This window comes from Sesamum indicum, linkage group LG13 (genome assembly GCF_000512975.1).
Source record: "Sesamum indicum cultivar Zhongzhi No. 13 linkage group LG13, S_indicum_v1.0, whole genome shotgun sequence".
NCBI classification, from domain to species: Eukaryota; Viridiplantae; Streptophyta; class Magnoliopsida; order Lamiales; family Pedaliaceae; genus Sesamum; species Sesamum indicum.
The window spans coordinates 2,602,649-2,620,630 of record NC_026157.1 but is presented as its reverse complement, the minus strand read 5'-3'; the positions used below and the strand labels follow the sequence as shown (position 1 = coordinate 2,620,630).

At 35.4% G+C, this 17,982-nt stretch overlaps 3 protein-coding genes across 5 annotated transcripts in view; 1 reads left to right on the top strand and 2 right to left on the bottom strand.

Moving 5' to 3' along the window:
* Positions 272-4,368, top strand: LOC105176173. The gene is made up of 5 exons (XM_011098903.2): positions 272-617; positions 975-1,019; positions 1,105-1,386; positions 1,495-1,676; positions 4,044-4,368. Exons 1-5 carry the CDS (start codon positions 401-403, stop codon positions 4,239-4,241), a joined length of 924 nt encoding a protein of 307 aa, XP_011097205.1. The 5' UTR covers positions 272-400; the 3' UTR covers positions 4,242-4,368.
* On the bottom strand, positions 6,069-12,665 carry LOC105176172. Of its 3 annotated transcripts, XM_011098902.2 has the most exons (13): positions 12,089-12,665; positions 11,065-11,162; positions 10,885-10,971; positions 10,667-10,814; positions 9,798-10,547; positions 9,237-9,379; positions 8,958-9,152; positions 8,788-8,878; positions 8,537-8,705; positions 8,325-8,432; positions 8,149-8,245; positions 6,619-6,681; positions 6,069-6,470 (listed from the first exon to the last, which is right to left on the bottom strand). In XM_011098902.2, the coding sequence occupies exons 1-12, from the start codon at positions 12,284-12,286 to the stop codon at positions 6,660-6,662; spliced, it is 2,106 nt and encodes a 701-aa protein (XP_011097204.1). In that variant the 5' UTR covers positions 12,287-12,665; the 3' UTR covers positions 6,069-6,470; positions 6,619-6,659. The 3 variants fall into 3 exon arrangements, with proteins under 3 accessions (XP_011097204.1, XP_011097203.1, XP_011097202.1); XM_011098901.2 differs by having other exon boundaries at positions 6,069-6,681; XM_011098900.2 differs by lacking the exon at positions 6,619-6,681.
* Positions 15,012-17,982, bottom strand: part of LOC105176171 (caffeoylshikimate esterase) — a 6,694-nt gene continuing 3,723 nt past the window's right edge. Inside the window, exons 6-9 of the mRNA XM_011098897.2 lie at positions 16,935-17,065; positions 16,719-16,856; positions 16,354-16,452; positions 15,012-15,624 (exon numbers count right to left, since the gene is read on the bottom strand). Coding sequence (XP_011097199.1) covers positions 15,415-15,624; positions 16,354-16,452; positions 16,719-16,856; positions 16,935-17,065 — 578 coding nt within the window. The 3' untranslated portion in view covers positions 15,012-15,414. The remainder of the gene's footprint in view (positions 15,625-16,353; positions 16,453-16,718; positions 16,857-16,934; positions 17,066-17,982) is intronic.

The following is a 17,982-nucleotide window of genomic DNA, read 5'->3' as shown; positions in this document are numbered from 1 at the left end:
AAAATTACCGACAAATATATTTGTTAGTAAAACTTTTACCAAAATAAATAATAAAAAAAGTTCGACGCTAAATGAACTAATTATCGAGTAAATATATATATATATATATTTATATATTTTTACTAAATTGGTTGAAGAGACTATTTCTTAAAGCGTTCTCTCTCCAAATGATTGTGCCATTTTCATATGAATAGAAAATTGAGCTTAGATTTTGGTCTGATTCCCCACCACTATATGCCAATAGGACTATATATGGGCCATCGCCCACACCAAATGTTGGCAGAAATACCTCCAAACCAATAATTTTTCACAACTCTGAATACTGCTTTGAAATGCAGTTCTCGCGCATCTATTGCCCTCTTGATCTGCCGAGAAAGATGAGGTAGCTGTGTGCATTAGCATGGAGCTGACTTCCCGCAATTCCCGGCAGCACGACGAGCCGGATCTCAACTTGAAAGAATGGGCTCTCAAGGCCCGAATCAGCCGCGAGAATACCAGTTCCAGAAGATTTTCAGCGTCGAATCTCAGGAGTTTCAGAGAAGACGCCAAGTCGTCTTTCAGATCCAACCTCACCATTTCCAGCAGTACTGCATCCTCTCCTGGCTACACACTGAGAGGTAACACATTCCTCACGCACAAAGTTTTGGAGGGGAGGGGTTATTGCATTTTACCCCTTGTAAAAGCACTAATAGCATAAAGGGATAATTACACCATGCTCGTCCTCTCGTGAGGTTTGTCAAATTACACGTAAACCCCTATTATTTTTAAATTACATCAAGTATACTCCTAACGTTTATTTCCATCAAATTCTAAAGATTCTAAACAAGAAAAGACCAGAATATGACCCCTAATTTTTTAATAGTTGAAGGGATCGTATTGCAATTTTTATTCTTTAGGGGGGTGGGGGAGGGTGTTTGCCTATTATGATTACTTAGACAGATGGTTAGGATCTTAATTCGTGCAATTTTACGCAGAGGAAATCGACCCCTCAACGTACTCATTCTCCACTGCCCTGAAAGGTAAGAATTTACCAAAAAAGAACATAAAAAGTTAGACTGAACTGAATTCATTTCTAAGAGTGGTCGTGGCGAATTTTTCATGCAGCATTACAGGCAAAAACTGTGTATACATGGGAACACCTATCACCAGATGGCTACACTCTCAACTCCAAGTGGAACGACGCCGAGAAATACATATGCAATCCCCTATCAGGAGAAGTCCCTCTGGAGTGTTTGTCAGCCAAGACGCTGAGCGGGAGATCGTTCCGCAGCGTAACCAGCAGGATCACAATGTCCGCTCCGCTCATCTACCCTTCTCAAGTGCACCAGTTTCATGCCAATTCTCCCATCACTGAACATGAAACTCAAGTCCAAGTTACACCCCAAGGTCCCAAACTCCCACATATTTCTTCACTCATATTCTGCTTTTTCACAATCAAACACTCGTTTTCCCCAAGGCCATCTGATCCCTGACCTGGGATGTTCTTGGGCGCAGAGAAGAAACCGGGGGCGATGCGAGACGTGGGAACGCAGAGCACGCCGGTGCTAGTAAGTTCGAGCAGTCCATGTCCAGCGCCCACTCCTTCAATTGAGGAAAGATCAACAAAGGTGATGAGTGAGGCAGACGGCGGAGATTCAACACCTGTTTCCACTGAAAAACTCAAGTCTGAAACAGAGGTAAACATTGATTTTCTCATTGTGTGTTTCATGTTAAATGAGAGTAAGAGTACCCAAAATGAAAGGTGGGAGGACAACAAAATAAATTAAGTCCATCACTTTCTTGCTCCCAATACAAAGCTGCAGTGGGATAAATTAATGGTCACTATAGCTGGACTAGGACCTCTCATTTCTTACCTATCACTCACCAATATTCTAATTTAAATCCAATTTAAGTAGATTTGAATCAATTATATGAAAAATAATAATTGATGTACACTTTAAAAAAGTGGTTTAATACAAAAAAAAAAAATAAATTATAATTTTAGTCCTGTAAGTATGGGGGTGGCATTTTTAGTTTTGGTACGAACTCATTTTGATAATTTTGTCTTATAATTTTAGAAATATCGGACATTGAGGACAAAAATAATCAGAATTTGCTAAAAATGGCTGAAAAAGTGCACGTAACATGCTCGTGACCAACTTAATTAGGTGTACACCATTTGCTATTTCTATTCTCGATGTACAAAATTTTGAAAATTACATAACAAAATAATCAAAACGAATTGTAGAGAACTGAAATTGGCATCCTTATACTTAGAATTATGAATTTTCTCAACAAATCACATTATAAGTGTAATATTGGATGCAGCAAAATCAAATACATGATGATGGGTAAAACACAAAAGGTCTTCCTCTGAAAATATTCAATACATTAAAAAATAACATCTTTGAATTTCTAAAAACTTTATTAAAGGGGTGTTTACAATAATTTTGTCTTATGTGGTGGAATAAATTGTAGAGGAAATAATAATTTAAATAGTAGTGGGAGTTGAGAGTTTTTTAAACAAAAGTGAAAAATAGAGGAAAAGTTGAAATTTTGAGTGTTTGAAAATCAATTTTATATAAGAAATTGAGTCGTGTCTGGTCAGACATGAACTTATTACATGATAAATATAATACATTTATTATCTAATTGATTAATAATAAGGTGAGTGATAAATCACATGATATTACAAGTGTATTATTCTTGTCGTGTGATTGATTCAGTTCGGCAAGACCCAATCTGAATACAAATTTTCCCTTAATACTTACAATTGTATAAGTATGCAACAAACATAAATTTTTGTCTTAAATCAATTTAATTTGAGCAATTCAAAAGCAAAAATGGTAAATTAAAAGAATTCTTTTCAACTTATTTTTAATCATGAATTAATAGATATTTACTTTAATTAATATGTTCCAAACACCCCCTAATTATTTTGGATAAATTACATTTACACATTTGAGGCTATGTCTAATTAAACAATCATCTGTAAAATTATAAGTACATCACTTGATGTTATAGTTGCAATTTTAAGTCATCTCTATTCAATGGTGAAGTTTTATACAAACGTCGCCTCCAAAATATACCTGTAATTTATAACGAGCAGAGATACCTCACGAGGGTGTCTATATAATATATCCAATTATTTTGCAATGTTTTATAAATTTCCAAATACGTTCGGAAATATTTGCAAAAATTATAAACTCATCCAAAACACCCAAATAAATCAGACTCAATGCAATTTATCTCCATGTGATATGTGAAATGAGTAAAAAAAATCCTGTAAAAGAAGCAAGAAATTACCCCTATCAAGGATTTAGACAGGGGGATAATTTACTTTATTTTTTAAAACATAGAGAAAAATAATAATTTACTAATTTTTTTATATAAATTTTTTTTGCTCATTTCACGTATTACTTGGGAGTAAAATTAAACAGAGATTGGCATAGTGGGGGGACTAGTAATTGGTCCCTTGAGCATGTGAATGCCCCAAACATACGTTGCTTTTTCTTGTGTGGTCACCCCATTTATCTACTTCTACATATCAGTGATAGAATTTTGTCATTACTTTTCACTTTTGGCAATCATCATGGATGCCATTCTTATTGTCCGCGAAATTACAAATAAGAATTAATATTTTTATTTCTATGTTTTACAAAATTTTTAAAATAGTTCTAAAATAAGAAAAAATCGACACATTTAATTCTATATCTTATAAATTTTTTTAAATAGTCTCGAAATTTGAATTAATAAAAAAAAATAAATGATAAGAACACGTGCAATGTGCGTGTCCATTAGTTGTGTGAACAACCTAGCTAAAGTTAATGAACACCTTACTGTCTATTTTTTGACAGAAACTTGGATATTAAACTAAATGCATCGAGTTTTCTTAACTTTGAATAATTTTAAATATCGAGGAATAAAAATATTAAACCCCTTGTCTTATGAGATTAAATTCTCAATTACGTACGTCTTTTTTAGCGATAACTTTAAAATTGGGGTGTGATATTTTGTAGTAAGAAGGAAGTGAGAGGGATGATTGTGGGAATTGAGTAATGCAGGTGGAAGTGAGAGAAAGAAGAGAGGAGGTGCAGTGCAGAAAAGGAAATGGAGGAGAGAGAAAGAAGGAGATGATGTGCAGGCTATGCCTATCATTGAGGGGGCTGTGGAGGAGAAGAGTAGAGAAGCAGCGCAAACCAAGAAGCACCACTGTCCCACCTCACTCTCTTTACCATTTCAATGCTTGCTCAGAAGCATAAACCCTTCTCATCAAATACACCAATTCTCCTTATTGTACGTCGTCGTAGCAAATATGATAAGGATCTGTACATGTTCTTTTATGATTATGGGCTGGGGACAATGCACATCATCTCTTTTCCCTCTTCACTATAAGTTGTTGCATCTTTTTTCGACCTACACCCTAGATCGCATATTTTTACCTCGATAAACTCTAATTTAAGCGTCGGAGGGTCGTTGTTGGGGACGCACCCGACAAGCTTCACGTTCGTGTTTTATCCTCAGGACCCAATCACTCGATCTTGAGAGGGTACATGGGCGCATGCGATCATCCAGTCGAGATTGCATATTTCGAAATACACAGAGAGGCCAAGAAAGAAAGGAATTGATGTTATGTTTATGTTCCTCCTTAACATTTTAAATAAGTCTAAAAATTATTCATATGTTTTCGACTAACTTCAAATTAATTCTTTCCATGAATTTTAGGCCGAGTTGTGTGATTTTCCTAAACCCCTCTTCTAAAAGTTTTAAAGATAATTTAAAATTAGTGTTGTATGTTTGACGTTGTGTTTTAGGAGACAAAAATCACTGTTCATTGTCAAAATCATGTCTATTTTATATATATAGGTATTGTATATTTAATGTTGTATTTTTAGAAGACAAAAATCACTATTCATTGTCAAATCATGTCTCTTTTATATTATTTATATGTGTGTTTGTATTATATATCGAAAGCCCAAAACAATATGTGATAAAATAAAATTGTATATTTAAATTATAATATTCTATGATAGGTTTTTTACTAGAAAAGTTATGATATATTGATATTATTTTGGTATGAAAAGACTTGAATTAATTTTATGAAATTTATGATCAAATCTCACAACGAAAATTCCAACCAAATATATCTGTAATTTAAAATAATATAGAATTGGAAATGCGTATTTAAAATAGAAATCAAAACAAGGTTAGTGTTCTCTTCTCTTAATTATTATGTTTTCTTTTTTTTATTACAAAAATTTGGGTAACTTTCACTTTCTTTTATAAATTACTAATAATTATTGCACGTGGTTTCCGCGAGTATGTAAAAAAAATCATAGTGTGATTAAAAAAATTGTGAAAAGATATAAACATAGTGTAAGGTAAGGAGAAAAAAAAAGTCTGTGATAAAAATAAATGTAGTGTAAGGTAAAAAAAAATTATAATTTTTTATTCTTTTAAAAATCTGGAAGTTTATTAAGAAGAGATGTAAGAGATAAATATGGAGTAGTGGTTAAAGGGGAAAAAATATTTGTAATTATAAAATGATTAAAAAATAATAAAATTACTATTATGGACAATTCTTTTTAAAAAAATAAAATGAATTAAAGGATAAATCATTACACATATCAAATATAATATGTTGTACTATAAGTTTGAATTTGACATAATACAAATTAAACTAGAATTTCTCCATAAATCTACACTATTACTAAATCATGATGGTGCTTTCAATATGTTTACAATTTATTTTGGATAAATTATAACCAGAGTCATTGAAATTTAACATAATTATAAATACCCATTATTATTTGAAAAAGTACTATATTATAATATTTGATGAAATTATGTAACCTTTATACAGAAACCTCAAAATATCCACCTTGTTTTTATTTTTTCTTTTTTGTTAAAAAAATTAAGGAATTTTAAAAACAACTAACGAGGTGAAATGTTCTTTCTAGTCCAAAAAAATATTTAAAAATTAAGTAAAATTATATTATAATTCACAATAACATTTTGACCAATTCACTATAAAATATGAATAAAAAGCCAATAAAAACTAACAAAATGGACTAATTACTGACAAACGCTAAAGTGAAGAGGGTATTTGTCATTATACTAAACATCAGGGCCGTTTCAAAATAAATCCAAACATTCACACTATCTCTAAAATACACCCACTTATCTCCGTTTGAAGTAGAGATATGTAAATAATGTTCAACCTCACTAAGTAGCATCTAAAATCTGAATGAAATTTGAAGTTACAAAATGCGACAACTAAACAGAACAGGTCGTTGAGGTTCCAAAATGCGACAAAACTAAACAAAACAGGTCATTGAGGTTACAAAATGGACCTTGTAATGATCTGAACTACAGTTCATTCTGTGTCAGCCAGCCAATCATAACCACCAGCTGCCTTTGATTTTTCCGCATGATCGGACCTCGGTCTTAATTCAGGATTGAGTTATCAACAACGCTCGGAACTCTTTCCTCTGCAAGTGAGGAGTAACATATATGCAGTTTAAAGTGAATTACTTTACTAACCCCTGATATCAGGTCTAGTTACACAGACATTGTTTACACTTTGCAAAATTACAAGTACACTTGTTCAGAGTATAATTTGTAAGCACAAGACCTCACCACCCCACCCTCCTCCACCAAGTCATTTACATCGACATCTTCTAAAAGGGTATATTTGTAATTCTGCAAAAGACAATAGGTGTTTGTGTGATTAGAAAATTTAAAAGAAAGTATGTCGATGCAACTTACTCTTCAATTTAATTACACAAGGGAAGTTATTTCTAGACAAAATTCTGATAGATTTGCAGAAGAGATAGCAAAGGATGTAATGGAATTACCAGCTAGTTCCAAACTTCCAAGTGAACAATATGTGTGTACTTCAAGAAAAGACAACCTTAAGACCGTGTTCTAACTAGACACAAAGTGATTATGAATGTCAAGGCATAATACATATACAGAGGTCATTATTTTGTTCCGTTCTACTCCGTTACAATATAGATGTTCGAACCTAAACTCAGCATCCCAGAGCAACATTCAAAACAAAGAACTTTATTAGGCATGGCAACAGTCGAGTGTGGGGTGAGTTGACCAAAATTTCAGACCTGACACCCAAGAATTTTTTGGACTCAGGACCCAATGAATTGGACAAACTAGATCCATCAGACCCGATTTAAAGTTTTCTAAATATCGAAGGATATATTTTTGTTATTAAATAATACTATCAAAACTTTGTGAATATGAAACAATAATACCACTGAAACAATTTTCCTTTTAATAAATTTATATATCCATGTTTTAAGCTTTAAAGTATTAAAATCCTCGAAATATATGCTGCTTTTGTTATATATTAAAAGTACAAATAGTTTTAGAGAATTATTTTACTTTATAAAAGCAATACGTTTATGTATTGCTTGTGAGTAAAAATGAAATATATACATATCTTTTCATAGATACAAATATACATACGTATATATAATTAACAAAGAAGAAAGATAGAATAAACGTTAAGAAGATCAAGTTCGGATCTGGTTTGGGTCCAAAATATCAAAACCCGAGATCCAATTATAGTTCCAAAACCCACTTCAAGCGGGTAAGGGGTCCCCACACTTCAGTAACCAACCAAACAGGACCAAAATCGAAAATTTGATACAAACCATAACTAAACTGAAAATTTTAATTTGGTATTCGGTTCAATTTTAGTTTTTAGTGTCTGTTTACCAAAACATACTGAATACCAAAATATTATTTTTATTTGTTTTTATAGATTAATTATTTTTATACTATTTTTGTTATTTAACTAATTTAAAATTAAAAAAATTAATAAAAGGTGTAATTATTATTTATCACATTTAGTTTTTAGCAATTTTTATATTTTGAAAAATTCAATTTACCGAATACCAAATCAAAATTTGGTTATTACCAAAACCAAAGAGACTAATTTGGTTTGGTAGTGGGTATAGTATTCATACTGAATTTTTGGTTATTGAAATTTCAATGCAATTCGGTTTTACTAAATGAAAACCCTTCAAGCAGGGTGGGACATGGCCGAATCCAGGCCTAACCAAGATCATTGCCATTCCTGAGCTTTATGTTGTTTTGACCAAATTTCAAACCGGCAAAAATCGACTCTTGTTGGAGAAGAGAACTTACCTTAAAGAACTAACATGCTTCTCAATTGCTTCTTTTCCTCGGTCATCAACAGCGAACCATTTCTCGTCTAAGGTAAGAGCATCCCCCTTTCCAGCATCTATTAGTCACGGAAGAAGTAAGGTTAATTAAATATGAGAGCTAGTAAAACAATGCAAAAAACATGCCAAATAACTTACCCTGATGCAGTACTTCAGACTTGCCAGAAGAGCTTAATTTCCAATATGCATGGCCGTCACACCGCATGAATATAGGCTCTACTCTGATAGCATCTGAATTCCGATTATCTACAAATTGAGCAATTTCAGAGAAGAAAATAAAGTGTTAAGAAGGCAATTTCATTTGGTTCAGCATGCGTCTTTGAATTGTGAGTGCATGGATATTTACTTACTCTTCAAAAGCATGCCCTTTGACTCAAGCATCCTTGCATGAGCTTGTGCTGTCTCGCGTTTAATACAAGCGACAATGGCTTCATGCTCGGAAATTGTGAGTGGAGCACCGTGCCTAGCCATAATTGCTTTGGCAATATCGTCTTTCATTTTCTTCTTCAAACTCTTCTCCTGCATGGAGTGCAGAAGTTTCAGAAAGAACTTCTGAAAAGCTTTAGATCCGTAACAGGAAACTATTTAATGGCGATATTACCTTGTCTTTTGCAGAAAGAACTTTTTGTTTAGCTTCCTTGACCATTTCAGCAAGTTTTGTGTTTTGGTCGTCCATCCAATTCCTCACCTTTCTACGCATCAGAAATCAGACATACGTGAACCTCAAATATTACTACTACATGTAAAACTTACATGGGAAAAGGTACCTACTCAGTTCCAAGAACTTCATCACATAAAAGGTTTAAGAGCCTAAGCTTTTCTGAAGCTTCCAAAGTCTCGTAATCAGCTGCCTTCTCTAAAGAATCCAGTCCCTGTGCTTTAAGGGCGCTTCGGGATTCAGTCAAGCATTTCTTAAGTGTATGGAACCATGAGTTTTTTCCATTTGATGGACTTAGTGTTGCACATCTACACAGAAAATGGAATATGATTTATCAGTGTATTCTGGTAAAAAGGAATCGGTTGTCCAATTCACTACGTAGAGGGTCCTACTCTTCTCCTTGTTCTGTCTGTAAAATTGACAGAAGGTAGATATGAAACTGGACAGTCACAGAAAGTTTTCCACGGCGTCCGTTTCGCCCATGCAATAAGTCTCGAAGAATACATTCTGGTTGCCCCTTTTTCACCTCAAGGATCTGCTGGTCAGAAGAGGAACAAAAATTTAGCAACACCAACATAGCATTAATAATTGCTGACGACAAAAAGCACTTGAAATGGAATCAAGACCACCTTAGTTAATATGCATACTGACAGATGTCATGATCAACACTATACTGATATAACTGTAGAGACAACTTCTGAACTGGATTACAATGCGACAAGAAAAATTTCGGGAATATGGATAACTATACTGGTAGTAATAAATCAACTTTGACTTGTAAATAAGTTCAACCAAAATAAAGACATATATTGTTCATTAAAGTAACACCATGAATGTTATTTCCATGTGCTAGACTATAAAACCTCATCAGAAAGCAATATTATACGGATGCAGTCCCAAGAAAGCTGAAGGATATGATCATCAGGAGTTACTTTATAAATGAAATCACTTGCCTTTCCAAAAACAGCACAGAATTCTAAGAACTGTAAGGCATTGCCCACGTCTTCTGTGTGTACATCAATTCCAGCCACACTGTTCAACTCTGTTCCAACAGGCAATGGAACTTCAGCATGAAAATCTGCATCTTGCTGCTCCAGGACAATCTTATCATTTGCAGTATTATTACCATTGTCTTCTTTCCTCTCATCGTTTTCTAAGGGTTCCATTGAGTCCTTTTTTATCCTATTTTTCATATTCTCTTCTGGATTAACCCCAACATTGAGTGTTGCCCGTTGGTTAGGCACTTTATTAGAAACTTTCAGCTTTCTGGGGATCGTCCTCCTTGCTAAAGTGGCATCATTCTTCTTGATATCATTATTCTCTAACTCATCCTTCTTTAATTTTTTTGGTCTCTTCTGATCATCATGTACGCTAATCTCCATCAAGGTTTCTTCTTCAATTTTGCTATTGGTCATCTCTTCAGGTCTATCCCGCTTCATTTTCTTTGATTTCTTCTTAGAGCCATGAGAGCCAGTACCTTTGGGTCCAGGCTTCTTGTTACCATCATGTTTATCCTCAAGACCTTCCTGCTTCAGTTTTCTTTTATCAGGGCTTTGAGTAACAATCTTCATAACATTTATACAGTCACCGTGCACCTCCTTAACTTTCTTGGGCTTTTTGTCGACAGGATTTGGCAAATTTGCATCCACTTTTCCATCAAAAGAATTTTCCTTCCCCCGCTTTCTGGGTGAAGGTACAACTTCCTGTTAATTTCAGAACCATAGGTATAAGAACCCATTCACCAAAGTAATTATAGTTATTGTCAGTGCAAGTACTACCACAGCAAAATGGCAAACTTGAACAAGGTGCTTAAGGTGCCTACCTTTTTTGGAGAAGCAACCACGTCTGCATCAACACTTTTATGATTTAAATGTTCAGCTCCCTTAAGCAGTAACTCTGAAACAGATGAAAATCCGGTTGCCTTTGCCATGTTTATAAGCATACCAATGGGTTGATGACCTCTTTTCTTCCTAACAATGCACAATTATGATATGAGAAAAATATTGGAAATGCCATCCGAAAATAAGTTAGAAGACTCACATGCACATACTGCAGTTGCAAATGCCTCGGCACTTGGGACAACTCCACTCCCCTAAAGCAGCTACTTCTTCTGCCTGCTCTCCATACCTAACTTGGGAAAGATGATACAGTAAGAAACTACAAATTGCACAAGCAACAAATAGCTTTAAAAGAATCTAATAAAGAAAACAAAATGATAACCTGTTCCGGAGGCACTTATGACAATACATATTGGGACATGGCTTGTTATTCCTCTGATTCGTGCATGCTGCAGCAAAAGCCCTTGTTTTTTGGCGACACTTCCAAATTTCAAGTTTAAATGCGAGAAAGAAGTGAAACCAATTTTAGGAAACTTGCTGTATATAGATATATAGTGGCAATTGTTCTTTGAATATAAAGAATTCCATACGCATGTTGAAGTCATAGCAAGAAAAGCAAGAGTTTTGTAACTCATTTCAAATGAACAAATTGACAGCTCAAACTAGTTTTCTTTCTTCCTCTCTTTATTTTCCTTTCTTTTGTTTGCGGTAATCACCAAATCTTACAAAAATCAATCAATAACCAATGTGAACTTTACATCCATTGGGCCAAAACTGGTCGTGTGTTCAATAATTTACACACGACTCGAGATTAGCCTAGGAGAAAGCAAAGCATTTAGATGGGGAGCTTCATTGACATATAAGGAGAATGATCCAGTCCTGTATTCTGACAAGTAAAATCCTGTTTCCAACAGTTTGCTCGACTTTCGAAGGCCATCCCACCACCATAACCTCTTAAATCTTAATGCATAAACCCCTCTAAATTCAGCAACTAGGCAAATAAGGAAAGAGTAATTTCAACATCCAGATGTTAAAACATACACTCAAGAACAACAAGACGAGAAGGAAAGAATCAACACACTGAGGTTACTTCATAGTTGATTTCTAGTTTAGCTTCACATTTTCATACATTACTACTTGCAGTCTTCCCACTTGCCCCAATGCACGCACATCATCAACCAATTCAACAATCATGCCTTCCCAAACACAAGCGATCCACTTCGACCATGCTTAATTACAAATCCAAACATGTGCTGAAAACCAATTTCTTGCACGCAGCTCATTTCCATTTTACCGATAAAGCATATACGTAAAACACCAAGGCAATTCACAAAGGAAGCTAACATATTATTGAAAATACCAAACAACAAAGAAGGGTTTTCTTGGAATGCACAAGAAACACCTACCTGATGACAAGTTTTCCCATTGACGGAATCATAAATCCGGCTACCCACAACCCGGATTCCGGGGGATTTGTTCCGCTTCGCCGGCGAAGGAGGAACAACACTTTCTTGGGACTTGCTCACCTTCTTCTCTGGGCTCTTAAGTCTCTCCTTCTTTCGTGATACGCTCTGTTTCGGGACAGAACCCGAGTCCACCGCCATTGCTGTCTGAGAGCTTCCAAACACTTGGGGCGGAATTTTTCAGGCAGGAAGATGGTCTACTTATTACTGTTATCAAGAGTCAAGACAATGTCGAAATTTTTTGGGTCAGACAGGAGTATACTCCATCTGCCTTGGTCTTGTGGAATGCATCTTTGGAGGGACTTCGAATTTTGTGGTGGGAAGTGGGCTATGGAGCGCCAACCTAAATTTCACAATCGTTTCTTCCAATTCTTTTCCCCCCATTGAAGACCATCCTAGCTCGGGAAAAGAGTTTGGGCTGTGTTTGCTGGCAAAATTCTAGCTTAGATGGTCGCACATGATCTAATTGTATAAAAATAAAAGTGAATCGAGCTTGATCGAAATTTCAGAATGAGCTCGAGTTCGAGTCAAAAGTCCCTTCTTTAAAAAAATACAATTGGATCATATTACTTTGTATAAAGAATAAGGAAAAATATAGTAAAGCAACTTGCATATGTTAAATTGCATAAATATTTTCTGTGTTTGTAAAAACTTAACAAAAAATTTCTCTGTATTTAAAATATATGCAAAAAAGTCTTTGTTTTATATATTTTAAAACTTGATATCTAGTGGCCGTTGTGAGCTTATTTGTTTTATACTATTTCTTATTTTAAAAATCATTAGATCTCTTTTGAGTATAAAAGCCATGTAATCTAATTCATTTATGTTAATTATTAAATAATAAATTTATAACAGATTAAGGTCTAGATTTAAATGAATTTTGAATATATATTCTACGTAGAATATATAAATTATACAAAACAAAGTTATTTAGTTTTGAAAAAATAAGATTAACCTCCATGTCCCCCATTCCCGCCCTTTACCATTATCTTGCGTTGTATCACAGTTTTCATACGAGTTTTTTTTTTTTTTTTAAATAAGAGAGATAAATTATTATTAATTAAAATGGACCGATTACAGACAATGCTTCCTATGCAGTAGAAATATTATCCGACGCATATCACAGAATTTGTACTCATGACCTTGCTCAACTTTGCCAACTAAGTTAAGCTTCATTAACTCATACAAGTTGTTGGAATCTCTTCATAAAATGGAGAAATGCCTCGCACTTTATCTTCTCATCTTTTTATTATTGATGCAAAGTGTATATTGAGGCTCTATAACTCTAAGTGTATTTTGTTGAACTTCATTTTAGATTGGTAAATAGATCTCGTATACCAATGCTACAAAGTTTGACAATAGAGATATTGGATAGAACCCGTTTACGGTCCTTCAACGCTTATGCTAGTTACGTAAGTATGAGAATAACTCGAATAGTAATAACTATAGTAAGTGAATATATATATGATTTGTTGATATATTTGCGGTAATAGCTTAACTGTAGGCTAAATCTGGCTACCTCATTTGTTGATAATTAAGACGATGCTTGTAGTGGTAATAGCTTTGACCACCCTTTTACTAGTTACCTCATTCGACATCAACCTTTCGGGACCTTCCTCAGGCACCCTTGAAGTTACTCTTTTATACTCAGGTTCGGATTCTTACTCTTTGAACAGCTGCCTTCTCATGCCTTCTCTTGCAGGAGTCACTGTCCTCCTCTCATACTCTACAGTCACCTTCCTGCTAGCCTCCTCGATCATCCGTTGCAAATAAGTCCTTGTAAGATGTAAGACTTGCTCATTGTCTTCTAAAGGAGTTTCCTTCTCCACTTGTTGATCTCTCCTAGATGCTCCCTCATGTCAATCCCACTTGTTCTCAGTTTTCCACAAACGGCGCCAAAAATATGCAGGTCGCAAGATATAGGTCGGGTCGTTAAATTTGGATAGCCTTGGGTCGGGTCGTTGAACCCACTGCAAGCTTCCTAAAAGTGGATCTTGAGAACAGAACCCACGTTAGCCTTGTTAGGTGGCTCCCAACTAAAGCCCTCAGATGCTTAAGTTAGAAAAGTGGGACCAATTTCGAGTTAGGAGAGCTAATAAGGTTGAATGGCATTAAATGCATTTGCCATAAATGTTCATATTTTACAGTATTTATAATTTATCATACCGTATAAGATGGCTCCACTGGCAAGACCTAGGTACATGTGTGTCAGATGATCCAACAATTCTCCAATCAAGTCTTCTTATCTGGTTCGAATCAGGAGGGTCGGGTCGCGGGTTCATATGCTGATCCTGCCCTTTTCAGCAAATTTTACAAAAATTGGAGGACATTTTCATCCTTTTATCTATCAATCCCATCAGCTTGGACTGCACCACCACCTGGCATTATTAAACTCAATGTTGATGCTGCCATCTTCAAGGAGGAGAGCGACTTCGCTGTTGGTGTTGCTACTTGTGACTCTCACGGCCATTGCCTTGCTTGGATTGCTATTCAACTTCACAGACTTCTCTCCCCTGAATTACGACATGGCTGCACTCATATCACGATTGAAACTGATTGTGTTACTCTCCCTTGCCATTTGGTTCATTCAAGGGTTTCCTCTCCCGTTATTGGACCGATTGCCCATGACATTTTATTGCTTTCAGTTAGTTTCTTGTCTTTTCCATTTTCTTTAGTTCATAAATCTGGTAATGAACTTGCCCGTTCTCTTGCTCGCCGTGCTAGCGGCAGAGATGAATGCACTACTTTGCTTCCCTTTCCCAGTTGTGAACTATTATTGGCAAATTTGCCATCGTTCTGAAATCTGATGTTCCCTTATAAAAAACTCTTGATAAATTGATGAGATGCAGTACTAAATCGAGCAATATTTCAACCAACTCCAATAAAAGAAATAATTCATAAGAAATTGTAATAACTACAACAATCTAGCACTTCAGTTTTAGTAAAAAAAAATAAAGAAACAAGACATCATGTGAATCTCATCACATGACTACATGTAATCATCCAAGATTCAGACTCTTGCGACCTGCTAAGACTTTTAATCTAAACTTCACTATAACACATTCAAGTTTCAGAATCCATGCAATACTTACATCAATGCAAGAACTATCATATTCTCGTCTTGTTTTTCTGCACTTCATCAACTATATGTAATTATTTTCCTTCAATGTATATAAATTATCACCTTACCCCTCCCCAAACTTCAAAAAAAAAAAAGAATGCCACTGGCATAATGTACACGGAGAATTAAAAGGGTGTGACAAGAATGATTAGCAATGCTCATCGAGCCAAGTAACGATATCACCAAAAACTTGGAGTATCATCTCATCCGGCTCCCCTTCCAGAAGAGCGTGAAAGGCGCCATCATATAGGTTTAGTTTCTTATCCGCGCTGCTTGCCTTCTCATACAACGCCTTACTCACAGACGGATCGGTTACTTTGTCTTCCTTTCCGTGCAAGATCAACAACGGCAGAGACACCTGCATGAGTTTATAAGTGCAGAGTCAAACATCAGAAGCTATATTGAAGGACAAAAATCATCCAGGATCTGTAATTTTTCATGCATGTTTACTGTTTTCAGGATTGTTCGTCTTCCAATTCAGACATATTTCTTCTTTCTTGGAGTGCAGAGGAGAAAACTATTTCTAGAAATTACAGTATAAAATTAAGCTTAAACTAGTACAGGTTTAAGACAACTCTCATTCAAGTCCTAATGTTGGGGATTGCAGTTGAAATCTAAGAATCTTAAAGATTAATGATTGAATAACTTTGGCAAAAATTAAAATGAATATATACACATACAGTATCATACATGAGATATACCCCTGTTCTTGAATCACATTTATCATATATTCATGTGTTTTCTACTAATGTGCCTGGATAGAGACGTGAGTGAATCTTGGTAACTTTACACAAGTAATCTTTTTCCATGTAAAACTTGTATTTTGGTTGGTCTCGGGAATAACATTGCACCAATCTGTGTCCAGAATAACTTTGAGCACAAATGTGAATTTTCTAACTTCATGTCTTTCAGAGGCCAAGATAAGAATGTCACAGTTGAAATAATCTGCACGAGTATATCTATGCAGACGATTATAAAAAGGAAACAAGGGATGTTAAGATCCTACAACAGATGAAGTTAGCAAAGAAATGAAATACTGAGCGAGATTTTGGGAGATGTATTTGTATAGGTCAGGCAATGGACACACCTTTTCCAGTTGCTGCTCTATCTCTTTTGTGGTCCTCAGCAGCTCCAGGGCTGTTCCCAGGCGAGGTTTATGCTTGTAAGCAACAACGTTATAGGCTGTCTGAATAAAGGAAAAAGCATGTGAATCTGCTCATCATATTCTTATCGAACAAAGCACCAAAGGTGAAGCCAACACCAAAAGAACTACAAGAAAGATTTAGAGGGATGCAGGTTTAACCTTATGTGTGTCTTGTCACTCAGATACACAATTTTTATATGCTTAAAACATATGGCTCAGACTGAAGCCAAGTCCCAGTAACTGTAAATTTATCTTATAAATTGTATATCGTAGCATTAACTGGATCAGTTTACAGGAAACAAACCAACCTGTTGTCTCTTCTTCACATCTCTGAATGCCAATTCCGCCAAATCCTTTTGCGGGACGAGCTTGTGTTTTGGAAGTACCTTTGCAACTCCAATTAGAATTTTGGTCACTAACCATGGGGGAACCATATCTTCTGCAATCTAGATAAAAGCTGTAATCAATCTAGTGCACAGCTGAAGCAGGAAGAATGGTTACTGGAAACAGGCTTCATAAAATACCTTGCACATAGGTGCGACAAGAACAGCACCGCTCCAAGCATCAGGTTGTTTCAGATGAATCTTGAGTGCTACTGCTCCTCCCATAGATTGCCCGAATAGAAAACTTGGCAACTTATGGAGATCTGGGTTTTCTGCATTCATGATCATCTGATTAAAACAAAATGATCCCAGCAAGAAAGACATGCGTAGTACTAAAAAGACCTCCATACCCCCACCATCCTTCCCTTATCATCGTGTTCGTCATCTAAATAAAAAGTTATCACTATTGTGACTATGCTCTTTTGCTATGTTTAAGTTGCTGCATCCAAGACTGGTAGTTTATAATTCTTTAAGTTGGTTGGCAACTTGGCATAAAAAACCTAACATCTGCAGCTCATATGCTGCATATAAAGAAGCACGAGTAAGCACAAAGAACAGAAAATACTAAAAGACAAGGCCCACGTACATGCATCATATAGTTAGGATTCAGAAACAGTAAGACTTGGAAAGCTAAGTCAGGGACATAATTAGCAAATAGATCTTACATAAAAAGGAGAAAATCCTATCAACGTTGAACTCTCAAGTTCTAGTCATAGCTCAATGGTAATATGATAGTTTTTCATATTAGAAACCAGTGGGATGCTGGAGATTGTACATATATCATTAGATCTATTACAAGATGCTGTCTGCCAGTACACTGTTATAATTCCATATTTGATTGGATCAACCTGTATAACTAAAGTCCATCAATATGACATTATCCTATCTCCTGAGGGTCTTATAAGTGGTCTTTTCCTTCTATTATCTTGTCCGATTGCCTTAGCTCATGATGATATGCTTGATAAAGGTTTCTTTTGTCGGTAGCATTCTTGGTGTAGGATGCGTAATAGCTGTTACCACAGTAGGGGTCCTAAGGCAGGAATTTTCCTAAAGTAGCCACTGCCTTTATTGCTCTTAAGCCTTGTGTCACTTATCCCTAGGAGGTGTTTCTCCACTAGTAGGTTTTTGCAGAAAACTGTAGTCATTCTAGTGCAGATGGCAACTAGGATTGATGCGCGCAAGTGAAGAA